The following is a 17249-nucleotide window of genomic DNA, read 5'->3' on the forward strand; positions in this document are numbered from 1 at the left end:
TGAACACTCTTTGCTTTGTTTTTCTCTCCGGTGAGGCTCAAAACGCCCAGCAGCTCCATGAGCGAATCCAGTCATCGAGTATGGACGCCAAGCTGGAGGCCCTGAAGGACTTGGCCAGCCTCTCCCGGGACGTCACATTTGCCCAGGAGTTTATAAATCTGGACGGCATCTCTCTCTTGACACAGATGGTGGAAAGTGGCACCGAGTAAGCACCTTTTATCTAGACTTCATTCTGGGTATACTTTCCTTGTTCTTAGAATTTCTAGTTTTAAATACCAGAAATTGTCTAGGCTCAGGAAAAAAAATGGCGTTTAAGATAGCGTGTGGGGTGTGGTTTTGTTAAGGATCACTATGTTCTCCACCCACCAACTAGTCAGTATCTAACACAGTCTGAAATTTCAGATTTAGAAGGAGAAATATTAGGTCATTATCTCTAAGGGCCTTTCCAACACAAATTATAGTTCTTTAAAATATAAATCCCTCACATCCTTTGCTTATCTGCAAAAAGAATTCTCCTCCCCGACTCCATTTTTAAAGAAAATTAGAATACCTCCTTAGATTTCAGAGTCTTAAATCAGGTCTAAATAGCATGCCTAAAGTAATTGTTTTTTTACATTAACATTTGACTGATCAAATACATGTATTTAGTTATTTACCATTAAGTACAATAAACATTCAGCTTCCCAGGTAGTGCTAGCAGTAAAGAACCCACGTGCCAATGCAGGAGATATAAAGAGACATGGGTGTGATCCTTGGGTCGGGAAGATCCCCTGGAGGAGGGCACGGCAACCCACTTCAGTATTCTTGCCTAGAGAATCCCCCATACAGAGGAGCCTGGTGGGCTACAGTCCATAGGGTGGCAAAGAGTCGGACATAGCTGAAGCGACTTAGCATGTATGCACGATAAGCATTTATTAGGTACCCACTGTGTACAAAAAATTAGAAGTCGGGAAAATTTTACAAGATGTGAATCTTGCCATCCAAAACTTTTTAGAGGCAGAATTCAGTTGAGGTGCAATTCCTCCTGAGGGCTGGGAAGCTAGAGGTTGGACCAGTTACATCCCATGGAACCTTACAGGAGGGTGTCAGTGAATGGGCTTTAAGGAGTTTGAGTTCTATCCTGAGCAAGGAAGGAATGGGCATTTCTGATTGAGGAGTTCATCTTCTTAGGGAAAGGTTTGATTCTGTGGTGTGACTGTGAAGTCTAAGGAGCTAGATGGACCTAGCTTTTATATGTGTGGACAGATCATTCCCTTGACCACAGAATGACAGCTTAGGGTCCACAGGAAACTGCTCATTTCTATATGGTCAGGTGCTACTGGTAAAGACTATTAGAGTATGTCAGTTAGACCTTGTGGGGATGCTGAGCCAGCCAACTACATAGTAATATGCCAAACGAATAATGTGCAGAGCTGGGGTAGGTATTTATTAGGAAAGAATAAATATCACTGAGAACTGCAGTTTAAACCTGGGTTATTTAAATCTCTCTTCAGTATGTGGTGATTTAAAGAATGACCTGATGACTGTACATAGTAGAAACCTGTCTCAGCCCACTGCCTTCCTTCCTTCTTTTCTTCCTTCCTGTCTCCTCCTACACTTGGCATTATTTAGCCTCTGCTACTGGCTAATAAAAGATTCTTTTTTTCTATTTCAAAGAGCATGTTTTATAACAATAGAAATATCTCCTATATTAGAATGTTCTCCAGAGTTTAGAGTTGGGGGGGTCTTACTTCACAGACAAGTAGAGAAAATATCTAGGAGTGAATAATGGAAGTGGGGAAAACCTAATCCAAGAGGACTGGGAATCAGGATTGGGTGATCTGGAAAGGGTCAGTTGTAGACAGTATTATCTGTTTTGTTGTTGTTGTTTAGCTGCTCAGTTGTGTCTGACTCTTTGTGACCTCATGGACTGCAGCATGCCAGGCTTCCCTATCCTTCCCTATCCTTCAAGTCTCCCAGAGCTTGCTCAAATTCATGTCCATTGAGTCAGTGATGCATCCAACTATCTCATTATCTATTTTTTAAATGATGACTAAAACTCGGCTTATTAAATTTTTGGCAAACATGGACTTGGAGTAGGCCAGGGAATCTCAAATTCTGGGTGTTATCAAAATCCAAAGTGGTTACTGTAAATTGGAGTTGATGCTTGAAGCAGCAACTTGAAGGGAAGTTGAATAAGTTTAGCCATCCATGAGGCTCACCCAAGGAAAAGGAGAAAGAGGATTCTGTCTGTCGGAAGCTCCAGGCTAGAATCCAGTGAGGAGTGTATCAGATTCCTCACTTCTTGTTACTAGTGGACAGTGGATTGCGAGTTGTGATTACAAACACATTCACTGGTGACTGTGGATGACTTCATGAGCTTGCCATACATGGTAGGCCCTTCTTCACACCCATTACCACTTCTGGTGGGATAGTGAGCCCTGGGAGCTTCTGCCTCCATTACATTTGTAACATGTTAAACAAAAACATAAATGTGTTCCCACATTTATTGATTTATCTGAATCTCAGCCATTGGCATATCAAAAACAATGTACTAGAACCAGTTTCAGTGGAACCTGATAATATTAGGTGGTTCTGCCACAGATACCTAAGTGTCCAGGGGCTTAAACTCTGGCATATTCAGAATGACATTGTGTTAATACTCCCAGGTTTATCAGAACTGCAATCATAATTACAATTACAGTGGTCCATACACTGAAAACCAGAGTGCATGGGATATGTACCCTAAATAGAGGACTGGAACTGAGCTCCAGAACCTCTGGAGGTTGGCAGTTATATACTTGACAATCAGGGAGAATGCATGCTAGGAGCTTTAATTTTTTAGTTTCTCATTATATTCATTTGCTAAGGCTTCTGTAACAAAATACCACAGAGCAGATGGCTTAAATAACAGAAATTCTATTCCCACAATACTGGTGGCTGAAAGTCCAAGCTCAAGGTGTTGGCAGGCATGGTTTCTTCTGCAGCTCTCTCTTTGATTTGCTAATGGTCACCTTCTTCCTATAGGGCTTCCCAGGTGGTGCTAGTGGTAAAGAACCCACCTACCAATGCAGGAGACTTAAGAGACGTGGGTTGATCCCTGGGTCCGGGGAAGATCCCCCAGAGGACTGCACAGCAACCCACTCCAGTATTCTTGCCTAGAATATCCTATGGACAAAGCAGCCCAGAGGGCTACGGTCCATAGGGTTGCAAAGAGTTGGACGTGACTGAAGTGCCTTAGCATGCCCACCTTCTTCCTATGTCCTTACATAGTCTTTCCTCTAATCAAAAGCATCCTAGGTGTCTCTTTGTCCAGTTTGCCTCCTCTTACAAGGACACCAGTCAGACTGGATTAGGACCCTAAAGGCCTCTTTTTAACTTAATCACCTCTTTAGAGGCTTTATCTCCAAATACTGCCCCATTCTAATGTATCGGGGACAGAAATTCAATATATGAATTTCAGGGGATACAGTTCAGCCCATGACACTCATCAAGGAGACACTACCACTTGTGCTTGAGAGAAGAAAGAGTAAAAACGGATACTATGTATGGCCTTGTCAACCTTAGTGGTTTTCATCTGTGCTGTTGCCTTTTCTGTAATTTATCTTGACTCATGGAGTGGCCTACAGAATGAACATTGGGGACAGCAGATCTGAATTATATCACTAGGTTTCACATGTCAATACTGAATTTACTGTATGTGAACCACAGTAATTGAATTCTTTTTTTTCAAAAATGTATCATACTCATTCATATTTTAATTATTTATAATCCGTAAGGCATCCCAGTTTGTTACATGCAACTTGACTGCAGACAGATGAACAGAACTCAAGACCAGATCTTGAGTGTGTTCTGGTTTGCATTGTCTCTGATACTTTCCCGTCACACTGTGTTACTGGGAAGGGATGATATCTCTCTGAATGACCTTGGTGTGTGCCCTTATCACCATTTTGCGTATAAGTTCAAAGTCACACTACCCATAGGGATGGAGTAAAGAGGGCACCGGAGCTGTACAACCTTCCTGCCTTCCTTCTGCAAGGTCTTGCCACTCATGCTAGGAAGCTGCTCATTTGATGAACAGTTATTTTCAGATCTTTTGCTCAGATGAAAAGGAAAAGAGAAGGACCTTTTTTGTCATAGGGAAACTCAGCTTCTCAATTAAACTTAAACAAGACTTTAATTAATTAACAGGAAACCTTTGGAATAGAAGCTGCACAAATTAAATAGATCCTGCAATTTGGAAGGCATTTACTTATGACTCCTGGGCAGACTTCCAGGTGGGAAAGGCAGCAGTTTCCTGAGCGGGACCTGTGGAAATTTTTAGGAAACACTGAAGAAATGTAGCTGGAATTTTTCTTCTTACTTTGAGCTATAATGAGATTCAAAGATTGCTTGCCTGCTTGCCATTACCCAAGGCTGAGCTTTATAACGTCTCTTTCCAGCTGGTACCAGGAGAGACTACAGGGAAAAAATGAACAACAGAGGAGCAAGAGGCAGTGACACTTTGGCAGAACACAGTGTCTAAAACTTGAATTTCATTTTTCCATTTTTGTATAATTTTGAAATTCCATTCCTAGTGTCAGCTTGAGAGATAGATGTGAAAGCATATACATTTTTGGGGGAAACTTGTTTCTCCAGCCTTAGTCAGAAAATGGTATCCATTAAGGAATGGGCAATTATTTTTGTTTTCTGTGTTTTGTTTTGTTTTTTTTTTAAGGATAGATATTAAAAGATTCTCGGAAATGATGTATTTTGTTTTATTAGAAAGAAAAAAAAATTGTACCTGCAACTTTAAATCCATTGTAGTGAATAACACTGCTTTTCTTAGGGTTTTAATTAAACGCCATGTTCTTTGTCTATGCTGCTGTGCACACACACAGTTGGATGGTTTACTCTGTGCCCTTTTGCTGTTCAACAATCAGAAGAACAGAGGAACGTTTCCAAGAATGAAAGGGCAAGATCCTTCTAGTTTCCCACTTGGCAACATGACCGGCAAATTACGCCCTTGGAGTATGAGTAAGCAGTAGCACCACCCTGGGCAGAAAAGTTAAGAGTGAAAAAAGTTAAATCCATATATTTACCAAAAACTCATTTATTTGTTATTTAAAAATAAATGTAAGTAAGCAGAAAGAAACAAATAAGAATCATTTGTCTTCTGCCTTACTAGAGGCAAATATTTTTAACATCTGGGTGTATATTGTTTTTGTACATTCTTATAGATACACACACACACACACACACACACACAGGCTTAAACACACAGACACAGGTCTTACAAAAGTAGAATTATAATATTAATGGTCTCTGTAGTCTTTTTGTACTTAACAATAGTGCTATGTCGTTAAATATTATTCCCTTCGTAATTTTTGTTATCTGCCTATCTTTTATTGGAGTATAATTGCTTTACAACGTTATGTTAGTTTCTGCAGTACAACAAAGTGAATCAGCTATCTGTATATACATATATCCCCTCTCTCTTCAGCGTTCTTCCCATCTCCCCACCCCTCCCCTCTAGGTTGTTGTCTGCCTATTAATTCATTTTTAAAGCTCTGTTGAAGTGCAGTTGGTAAGCAGTGTAATATGATAATTTGAAGGATATGCAGAGTGGAATTAACCTTTCCCCTATTGGTGGATATTTACTGTTTTGAGGTTTTATTATGATTGTGAACATTCTCTCATCAGTTTTTCTTTCAGCAGAATCTTTGTGAATAATTATTTTATTGAAATAAAATTACTAATTCAGCACATATTCAAGCTGTTTTAAAATAAGAACAGCCCCATAGCTTGCTGACATGTCCTAATTTGTACTTTACCCTTCTTGTAGGAGTATGTCCATCCCTAACACCCTGGGCAATACTGGGCTGGTGTTTCCTTAGGGATTCTGGCTTTCCTAAGAAAAATAGCAGTGAGGTATTTGAGGAGTTTTCACTAATCTGGGGAATTTACAAGACTTTTTATTTGCTTAGTTGATTTCTCCAAAATTTGGCTATGCTAGCAACAGTGGAAAGAGTCCCATAGTTACTTTATATGTATATCTCTAAAATAACTATTGGACTCTTTCCCTTAAGTGGACTTCCTGGTATCTCAGATGGTAAAGAATTCACCTGCAGTGTAGGAAATCTGCGTTCGAACCCTGGGTCGGGAAGATCCCCTGGAGGAGAGCATGGCAACCCACTCCAGTATTCTTTCCTGGAGAATCCCGTGGACAGAGGAGCCTGGCAGACAACAGTCCATGGGGTCAGAGTCGGATACGACTGAGTGACTAAGCACACAGCACAGCAAAGCCCTTAAATAATTGTCTTAAAAACAAACCACTTTTGTTGTATAAATTGCCAGTCTCCTCCCCATTCTGTCATATAGATGACACAGATGAGGCTGTTCGGGTGTGTGTATAGCTATGTGTGTTGTTCATATAAATTGTCATTGTTAATACACAGTTTCATACTAAACTTTGATGATTCAGGTCACTTTCTGCTGGTTGGAGTCAGAGTTGTGATTGTGTGGCAGGTGTGGACATTCAGTTATGATCTAAATTAAGCATGCAAAAGGATGTCTTGGCCTTGACGTTGCCTGGCACCCGCATTTGAGAATGGGTTTCTAGGTTTTATTCACTCAGCTAAGTATGTATTCTTTGAATGCCAGATATTCCTGACACTGGGTTAGACACAGAATGTGTGTGTTGTTGGGTGGGGAGGGAGAAGACACAGTCATGCATATGACAGTTTGGGACTATGTGTGACCTTTTTTGTCTTCACACAAAAGATAAATTTCTTTCTTGAAAGTGACTTTGCTAAGCTTCACGGACACGGATTATTGGCTCTAATTCAGGCTCTTGCTTCTGAGAATTCAGTGTTTCTTATAAACCATGGTTGTTGTGGAAGGTCCAGGCCAGGCCAGATTGATCAGGGAATCTCTGCCAGCCGCCAAGCGCAGGTCACACCATGCGTGTCCTGTACTTCACCTCGGACAGAGGCCACGAGGAGGAGCCAGCGGCTCCCCAGGCCGAACCAGAAAGAAGCAGCTCTGTGTGGTCCGTGGGTCCCAGCTGAGAAGCTGGCTGAGTCTTCCAGCTCCCTCAGTCTGCCTTCTTAGCGCTGCAGGACACAGAGCTCAGGGTGTTTCAACAGGAGCAGCCCTTTTGGGGCCCTGCCAGGAATTTGCATCACAAACGCCAAAGGGGTCGACCTTCTTGGGCTTTGTTGGGGGTTGTGTGGCAGAAAATTCCTTATGCTGAAACTCCGCCTTGCCATCCCTTTTTGCTTTGTCTCTGTGTCTTTGTCCATCACTCTCATAATAGAAATAAGAAGGGACCATACAGCCTGTTTAAAGGAGAGGTTGTCTTCTGCTGGGGAAAGGATGCCACAGCTTGGGCTAAGGTGAGGGGCTTCTGAACACTGTGAAGCATCGTCTTTGGAGAATCATTTGTTCTCCTGATTATGTTTCTTTTAAAGTGGATATATATGGAGACAGAGAAAGAGAGAGAGGGAAAAGGAGAAGGAGAGAAAGAGAGAGAGAACTTCAGATAAGAAAACAGACATCACAACAAAAAATTCCTCTTCTGCTTATGTTTCTCTGAAGCCAAGGTGAGGAAGTAGAGAAGTGAGAAACACTGAATTTCTCTCTCTGTACTCTGGTCAAGAACTTTCTAAAGCCAGAATCTGCTACAGGGGTTAGAACACACACACACACACACACACACACACATGTTTATATATACCTAAGGATGCACAGGCCTGAGGCCAGAAGGTTATTTTGAAAAATTGCTTTGATTGCTTTATATATTTCACACACATACACCTCTGACAAGCATTAATTTTGAAGCAGTTCTGTTAAAAGATTAACTGACCCATAGCAAAACATTTTTAGAGTATATTTGAACAGAAATCAGTTAGAATTGGTCAGTGCCAAACTGGAAGTGGTTAGGAACACTCTATCCACAGGAGCTAGTTGGGGAGGTAAGAGTCTCTTACAGAGAAGAAGTGGAAACAAGCAAGGGCCTTGTTAGACTGTTAGTCAAGTCTGGTTGCTTGTCCTTAGGTTTCCATTTCCTAACCTGGAGGCATTTGTAGGTTTCGGGTTTTGGATTGATTATATAGGAAGCCAGAGTATTAGAGCTGCCTCCTCTAAAGGGTGGCTTATTCAAGTAGTTTAACAGTTCCAAACTTAATGGAAAAGTTGCAAGCTCAAGTTTCACCAGTTGTCCTGATTGTGTCCTTTACAAAGATCTAATCCCAGAGAGCCCTTTGCACCCAGTTGTCCTGCCTTCTCCTAATTGTTGCAGGAAGGGGGACCTTTTCCAGGTCTGAACAGTAGGTGCTTGTTGAACACTCAAAAATGAATTGTTCTAGGAGACACAGTACTGACAAAGTAAAAGAAAAAAAAAAAAAAACTTTATTAGTAAGGGGTGCCTGGACAGAGAGCAGCAAGGTGGTACAGGAACCCAGAATAACTGCTCTGTTTTGTGGATCACAATCTCAGGTTTTATGGTCATGCATAGTTTCTGGGTTGTCTCTGGGCAGTCTTCTTGCTTGTGCCCATATTTGGTCTGACTCAGCATACTTCCTGGTGGTGCGTGCAATCTCTCAGCCATGATGGATTCCAGCAAGGATTTCGGGAGGTTCGTAGGACATATGGGTTGGCTTCTCCACCCTCCTCTGGGCCCCTCCTGAATTCTCCTGGTTAGTTTTTGGTGGCAGCACTTTCTTCCTTATTGGGACCTCCTGTTGCCAGACAACTCATGTAAGTTTCGATCACTGGTTCCCTAGTATAATCTCTTGTAGTCTGGAGCTATTCCTTAGTCTTTCCTTTTCTCTCATGGCTTTGACACTTTCAAGATCATAGGTCAGCCATCTTTAGAATATTCTCCAATTGAGGTTTATTAATAAGTAGCTAATTAAAAGGTAATTATCAGGGAAAGGTAAAAGCATGGCTTTCATACAGATATAAAATTGAACATATGTTTCAAGAATGTATGTTATTCATTTGATATAAGGGAACTGGGCAGGTATTTTCACCGGTTCAAAGGAAGAGTCAAAGGACACAAATTTGCATGAAACAGAGGAATGTTGAAATGAACTGCAAATAGAGACAAGACTAGTTTTTCACCTGCAGGGAAGAAGTCAGTTAATTCACCATTAGACAAAACTGTGGACACCAATTTCCCTTTGAAACATAAATTCTCTTTTTCTATAGGTTTATACAATGTTTTCTTGTTTTAGAAAACGTATGTCTTTGGCTAGAATATCACAAATGCTTTGCATCCTGTTAATGGCGCATGATATCTCTGTCTTATTGCTGTTCACTTTGACCACTTGTTAAGATAGTGCCTTCCAAGTATCTCCCAGTAATGCTTTTTACCCCTTTGGTAAATAATTAAGAGAGAATCCTGAGTAGTTACCCATGGGAAATGGAAAGTGGTACAAATCAGATTTATATAGTTTTCCCTAGAGATTTAGTTCTTCAACAGTACCAGCACACTACCTTTAAAGCAGTGTAGGCCCATTTGTTCTTGTTTTATTCCCTGGGCTAGAACTCATCACCATTATTATTTACCTTGATGCTCAGTGTCCCCGGTATGGCTTTGGAAACTTCTTCAAGCTGTCTTCTGTGTCCTATTGAAAGGTTGTTGTTGAATCACGCGAATACACGGGGATTCTTGGCCCCCGGAGGAGAAGAATTCAATCCGGGGCCAGAGATGAGGCTTGATCGCTCAGAGCTTTTGTGTAATAAAGTTTTATTAAAGTATAAAGGAGATAGAGAAAGCTTCTGACATAGGCATCAGAAGGGGGCAGAAAGAGTACCCCCCTGCTAGTCTTCAGCTGGATGTTATATAGTCACTAGCAGTCTGTTAATGAAAGAAAGGAATGTCTTAAAATTTAGAATGGCACCAAATGGTTTATCTTGGGCCATAAAATAATTAACTTGAATCTTAAAGAAGGGCAGACCACCATACAAATAGTTTCATTTACATAGATTAGGGGAACACTATCTGAGTATAACATACTGGTTTGTCAAGAAGGTTTTGGGCCAAGAGGCGGAACCGACTTGGAGACAGAGTTTGGGGTAAAGGCATAGTACATTAGCATAGCTTAAGACAAACATTTCCATAAGAAAAAGGCATTGGTTATCTCTAGGCTCAAGAATAGCTAACTTCAGGAGAAACCAGGTGTCATTATGGCAACACAGTATTTTAAGAGAAACCTCTCTTTAAATTTGTATAGAGAAGGAAAAAAATATTGCTAGTTTGTTTCCTCCTGCCGCTTAAGAGAGAGAAAAATGTCTGACACTTGCAGGCTATTTCCTCCATTTGGAGACCCCTGGCCTTCCTGTCTGTTACCCTCTCACTATCTTGTTTCCCTTTATTCTTTGAGCATTTCTGTGCTTTTTGGCTCAACGAAATGTTCTGGGGTTTTCTGGGTCTTTTCTTGCCCCAATCCTGGCCAGAGTCATTTCTCCAAGGAGCCCCAGTTCCTTTTAGTGGAGGGTAGTGTTTGGCTCTTGCAAAAGGGCCCAAACTCTGCTCAGGCTTGCCTCTCCATGGCCACCTACTTCTTGTACTCTGCCCATGGCAATTTGAAGGAGAAGAAAAGGAAGCTAATATAGATCTGGATGAAAAATGTCCTCCGGCCATCTCAGCTAAAAAAGGACATTAGAGCCATCAAACCATAAACCCCTGCAGCTGCACCCCCTCCCTGTGCGGATTCCTGATGGGAAAAAGCAGGATAATGGCCCTAGATAGCTAAGTGAAGTGAGAGTCGCCCAGTCATGTCCAACTCTTTGCAGCCCACCAGGCTCCTCTGTCCATGGGATTTCCCAAGCAAGAATACAGGAATGGGTTGCCATTTCCTTCACTAAATAGTTAAGGTGCATATCAAAGGAATGATTTCAAGGAGCCCAGACTCTTAACATCTTCTAGTACTTAGAAAAGCACTAAATCCACTAGCTTAAGAAGTCTGATTTGTCTTTAACAGTAATCTTGATGTTCTGACTACTGGTTTTTGTTGCAAAAATTCCTTTGTATACTGATTCTTCCCTTAAGGCCTTGGAGCAGTCCCTCAGAAGCAATCTTGAGAGGCTGTACTATGGGCTTAAGTCCAGGTCCTTCAAATAGAACAAAATCCTCAACTTTTAGGTAGTGCATTTATATATATATATATAATTTAATTAATTATATATATTATTTATTGATAAAGCTAAGTAAAAGAGGAGGAAGAGGGGAGGAAGAGGAAGACTACATACATTTTTAACTCCCCAGTTTTATCAAATACTACATCTGATCACCTCGTGGTCATTTGGGTTTCTGAAGTGGTTACATTTACATTTATGTGGTTGAAATGTGAAATTTAACTTCTTCTGAATTGAATACCTACTCTGCAGGTGCCTGATGGTATAGTTAGTAGTTGAGTTACAGAGCCAGCCTTTGCCTTCACGGTGCGGGAAGGGCTGTGAGATGTCCTAACTCAAATGCCTGGTGTATTCTCAGCACTGCCAACATGGGTGCCACACTCAGTCCAGTCAAGGAAGGGAAATCAGAGGTCAGGGAGGCTTCACAGAGGAGCCTGGAATGAATGTGGGGTAGAGTTTAGCTAGTCTGACAAGGAGGGGAAGGGTATTCCCCCAACTGAGGGAAGAACACACTTAATGCTAGAGATTTGGCAGGCTTGAGGAATGGGAAGTGGTTTGATAAGGATAGAATCACTTATTACCTAATTTTTTTGACCTAATCTTTAGTTTTTTAAGAGGCATAAGTGTCCTCTTTTGCAGACAAGTGTTGTCGATTGTGTACTTTTTTGCAGGCTACGATTCTTGAGGTCCAGCTGTCATCCAAGACTACTGCACTGTCTCATACTGTCTTCCTTCAGAAGAAGCATTTTTTTTTCCTCTAAGAAAAGAGGAAGTAGAATTAGTGAGCATTTTACCAAAGAAAGATAATCAACTATTTCTCTCCTATTGAGCATATACTTAAAGAACAACTGGTTTAAGGCCTTGGGGCTCTACTTTTTCATTGAAAATATGCTCCCCCTTATTTCTAGTGATGTCCTCCTTGGTTGAATATATACTCATTCTGAGCTAAAGGGAGTGTTTTTGTTGCCTTTGTGTGCGTGCTTAGTCACTAAGCTGTGTGTGACCCTTTGTGATCCCATAGGCTATAGCTGATACTGGAGTGGGTTGCCATTTCCTCCTTCAGGGGATCTTCCTGACCCTGGGATCAAACCCCCATCGTGTCTAGTGGCACCTGCATTGCAGGTGGATTCTTTACCACTGAGCCACCTTGGAAGCCCCCTTTGTTGCCTTTATTCAAAAGTAAATGCATTAGGTTGGTTATAGTAGTTTAATCCCTATTTTTGATTGTTTTGTGTCATTAATAAACACAAATTTATTACTTGGAGAAATGTTTTGAAATGAATTAAGTGCCCTTAATGGCTGTTAAACCTGTCATATAGCTCATTCTGGGCTTTATTCATGATATGTAATTTGTGTAAAATCCATTGCTGTCATGCATGAGCCTTACATGGTTGCTTTTGAATTTTACAGACGATACCAGAAATTGCAGAAGATCATGAAGCCTTGGTAAGAATTTCTGATCTGTTGATATAGATGATGTAACACTTCCTTCTTCTCTGAATATTTAAACTCTGTCCTCTGAATGATTGTGTAACTATGTGTCTAGATATTTTGAGTGATTTTTTTTCTTTCTTTTTGATGTTCTTATAAACAGGTTCTTAAAAAAATTATTTCCCTTTTCTTTTTGCTTTGTGGTAGTGTTTTTATGTTTGTAACCACAGAATGATCACATCAGGATTGCTACCCTTCTCTTGGAGCAAGGCTAGGCATAATTTTATGTATTACTTTAAACAAAACCTTTCTTTTTTGTGGCCTGTGTAATGTTCAAAGTCAAAAATCTTTGATTTTCTTCAATGACGTGGTAAGAAAAAGATCCACATAAAAATATTGAAGATTGAAGTATGGAAGGAAAATTATTTACTTTCAGTCTGAGAAAATGTTCAGTTACCCATGTATTTGAATTGCATGATAATTGTGTCTGGAGATCTCAAAAGTTCTTTCTTAGAGTATTCCCTCCTCAGTGCCTTTATTATTCACTAAACAAGAGGAGTCCAAATAGGATCTTATAAACTCTCTGTAATAGGCTGAATGAATTTCCATTTGGCCCAGTTGTTAAGCATACAGTTTCAGCTTGAGAAGGAAGATTGAACAGCATCTGAAAATGTGCACCTTATTTTTAAACCTCCGGAGAAAATCCTGAACAGTGTAATAGTGGTCTCCAAGCTTTCATGTTCCCCTGCCCCTCCCACTAGAAAAAGTATTAGTTGCAGGAACTCTTCAGTTATTAAATTCTAATAAGATAGAAACATTGAATTTTTAGGATAAAGCTTCTTAAATCTGATTTTGATATATATTTTAATACAGTAGAAACACTTTATGGTAATGACAATAGAATCCATCTTTTGTTGAGAATTTACTCTGTCCTGGGCACTGTCTCAATGTTTAAATGTTTATACTTGTTACTTCTAATTCACACTTTTATCCACAACACAAGATGCGTAAAATTAGCATTATTTCCCTGATGCAGAAGTTAAAGTGAGGTGGTATTGGGATTCAAACTGGTTATTTCTTCCCTAATAACCTAATACAATTTGTTAATGTAAAATTTTGGACTCCAGCCAAAATAACTTCTCAAAATTTATCTGTCAGCAGTTTTAATCTTTTAGATTATAGGGGCATTGCAAGTGTGAATCATGATTTTTATTTATGATGGACAAAATCAATGCTCAGGATCCTGGTTCTGGTAATGGCAAAGTAGCCTAATCAGACTAAGGACCATAGATAATAATTATGACCTCTAGACAAAATATTGCAAGCAAAAACATCTAAAAACAAGCATTTAAGGAACTAGATTGCAACTGAAACAGATGGAAAGAAGTAAGTCAGTTTTTGAGAGAACAAATTGGCTCTAGATGAGATTTGTGTGTTTACAGCTTTTTGCCTGAGGATCCCTGCTCATCCAGGTAGCATGTGTTCTGCGTGTGTGCTAAGTCACTTCACTCGTGTCCGACTCTGTGCCTGCTATGGACTGTAGCCTGCTAGGCTCTTCTGTCCGTGGTGATTCTCCAGGCAAGAATACTGGAGTGGGTTCCCATGCCCTCCTCCAGGGCATCTTCCTGAACCAGAGATTGAACCCGCATGCCTTACGTTTCCTGAGTTGACAGGCGGATTCTTTACCACTAGTGCCACCTGGAAAGCCCCATCCAGGTATCATGGAGTGATAAAAACCCTCAATCTTAATGTTACTGGTGGTACATGCCTCCTCTGTCCATGCGACATAATTTGGGGCTGGCAGAACAACTACATAATTAAGGAAAATCCATGAAAGAAAGGAGGCTCAGAGGATATGAAACCCTCATAAATATATATGAATTCTGCCCAAATATATCACTGATCACTGAAGTGTGAATGTACATGTGTGTATATGAACCCCAAAGGGTATTCAGATTTTTTGTTTCCTCGTGGGTCAGTTTTGATGTGTCAGTTTAGTCCCCTGAGCAGCTAATGCTGAGATGGAGTAAGGAGAGTAAGAGGTTTATTGGAGGATGGGTGGTACTTTGTGGCACAAAGTGAGGTTGGATATGAATACCTTTCAGATAGTGAGATAGAGCTGATGCCTGTGAAAGGAAGAAGAAAAGAGGAAGCAGATGTAGATCTGACAGTCCCAGCTAACCCAATAGGAAGCTCAGTATAAATACAGACTGTTAGAGGGTTACACAATGAAAATTGGTTGCACTGGTGAGTTTATTATGCAGATGCAGAAGAAATACTGAATCTATACATATGGTTTCAGAAAAGAGAGATGGTGGGGAAAAGTTCCCAATCATTTTATGAGGCCTGTGAAGCTAGTATCACTCTGATAACAAAACCTGACAAAGCTAATTTAGGAAATAAAAATTGTAGGCCACCTAATAATCTAGTCAAGGCTATGGTTTTTCCTGTGGTCATGTATGGATGTGAGAGTTGGACTGTGCAGAAGGCTGAGCGCCAAAGAATAGATGCTTTTGAACTGTGGTGTTGGAGAAGACTCTTGAGAGTCCCTTGGACTGCAAGGAGATCCAACCAGTCCATTCTGAAGGAGATCAGCCCTGGGATTTCTTTGGAAGGAATGATGCTAAAGCTGAAACTCCAGTACTTTGGCCACTTCATGAGAAGAGTTGACTCATTGGAAAAGACTCTGATGCTGGGAGGGATTGGGGGCAGCAGGAGAAGGGGATGACAGAGGATGAGATGGCTGGATGGCATCACTGACTCGATGGACGTGAGTCTGAGTGAACTCCGGGAGTTGGTGATGGACAGGGAGGCCTGGCGTGCTGTGATTCATGGGGTTGCAAAGAGTCGGACATGACTGAGCGACTGATCTGATCGATCTGATCTGAATGAACAAAGGTGCAAAACTCCCCAGAAACATATGAACAAATATAATCAAGCAAGGTATAAAGAAGATTTGTGGCAAAAAGATTTATCTCAGAATAAGTTTAACATCTGAAAATCAGTTACCATGATATAGAAAAATAAAGGAGAAAACTTAAACGGAAAATCCACCTTTATAGATACAGAAAATAGATAACAGATACAGAAAAAGCATTTCATAGTATCCAACACTCATTCATAAGTATTCTTAGCAATCTGGGAATAGAGGAAACTTCCTCAACCTGATAAAGACTATCTTAAAAAAAAAAAAAGCATTTTATATATATATAAGCAATATATATATATTACTTAATGTTGGAAGATGAATCCCCGCTCCTCCCATTAAAGATTGGGAATAAGGCAAATATATTCAGTTTTTGCACTTCTAGTCAACATTGTACTATAGTTGTTAGCCTTAGCCATAAGTCAACATAGAAATAAAGGACCATGGTCAGAAAAGAAGAAATAGGAGCTTCCCTGGCGGCTTAATGGTAATGGTAAAGAATCTGCCTGCCAATGCAGAAGACACGGGTTCCACCCCTGATCTGGGAAGATCTCACATGCCAAGGAGCGATGAATCCTGCATGGCACAACTATTGGGCCTGTGCTCTAGAGCCCAGGAGCTTAAACTGCTGAGAGCTACGCGCCCCAGAGCCTGCACTCTGCAGCAAGAGAAGCCACTGCAATGAGAAGCCTGCACACCACAACTAGAGAGGAGCTCCACTTGCCGCAACTAGAGAAAGCTGCGCGGTAATGAAGACGGGGCACAACCCAAAATAAATAAATTTTTAAAGATACTCATATTTAAAAAAAAAGAAGTAAAATCAACTCTATCCACAGAAAATCCTAAGGCATCTACAAAGAAATGGCTTGATCTCATAACTGAATTTATCAAAGTTTCAGAATATAACATTAGTATGTAAAAGGGATATATTTTTATACTTGAATAGCAAACAACTGAAACATGAAATTTTATAATTTCCATCTATAGACGTCAGAAATGATAAAATTCTTAGGAATTAATTTTAACAGGAGACATCAATACCTGTTGTTTGAAAAATAAAAAATACTGCTGGAAGAAATTAATGAAGACCTAAAGAAGTAGAGAATAGAGCATTTTATGGATTGGAAGACACAGTATTGTTAAGATAGCAATTCTCCCCAAATTAGGTTTAATGCAATACAGTTTTTAAAAAAGAAATTACAAGCCAATCCTAAAAACTTAAAGGAAATGCATGGGACCTAGAAGAGCCAAAACAATCTTGAAAAACCCATAAAAATCAATAAAGTTGGAAGATTTCATTAACTGACTTAAAGACTTCCTACAAAGTCAGTAATTAACATACTGTGATATTGATATAAAAGGATAGACAGATCCATAGAATAGAATAAAGAGTCTAACATTGATCCACAGCTAAATTTTCAACAAAGGAGCTCAAAGAATGTCTGTTGATATATCATGCTATGATTCTAAAGGGAATGTCCAATGGAGCAGTTTAGAAATCCATACATTTCTGTGTCTATAAGTTTTACCATACAAATAAAATACTTAGAAAAACTCAACAGGCAGGGTAGAACAAAGTTATATCATTAACTTTGGCAATTAGGGATATATTCAGTATGATTTATTAATAACTTTAAAAGTGGTCTTTATTTTCATCTTTTCTCTGCTTCTCTCTTGGGCATGGCACCCAATGAAAACATTTGGAAGCACTATTTGATAAAACTAACAGCATAAAATTTAAATGCTTTGAGACTGGCTGAATTTTCTTGGAAAGAAGATGGTCTCTACT

General features: G+C 40.1%; 1 protein-coding gene across 4 annotated transcripts in view; it reads left to right on the forward strand.

Annotated features, from left to right (window-relative positions):
- ELMO1 (engulfment and cell motility 1) overlaps positions 1-17249 on the forward strand; it is a 583566-nt gene that overhangs the window by 194139 nt on the left and 372178 nt on the right. For all 4 annotated transcript variants that reach the window (XM_055590394.1, XM_055590392.1, XM_055590395.1 and 1 more), the window contains 2 exons: positions 36-205; positions 12514-12549. In XM_055590394.1, the coding sequence (XP_055446369.1) occupies positions 36-205; positions 12514-12549 (206 nt within the window). The remainder of the gene's footprint in view (positions 1-35; positions 206-12513; positions 12550-17249) is intronic.

This window comes from Bubalus kerabau, chromosome 8, assembly GCF_029407905.1.
Source record: "Bubalus kerabau isolate K-KA32 ecotype Philippines breed swamp buffalo chromosome 8, PCC_UOA_SB_1v2, whole genome shotgun sequence".
NCBI lineage: Eukaryota > Metazoa > Chordata > Mammalia > Artiodactyla > Bovidae > Bubalus > Bubalus kerabau.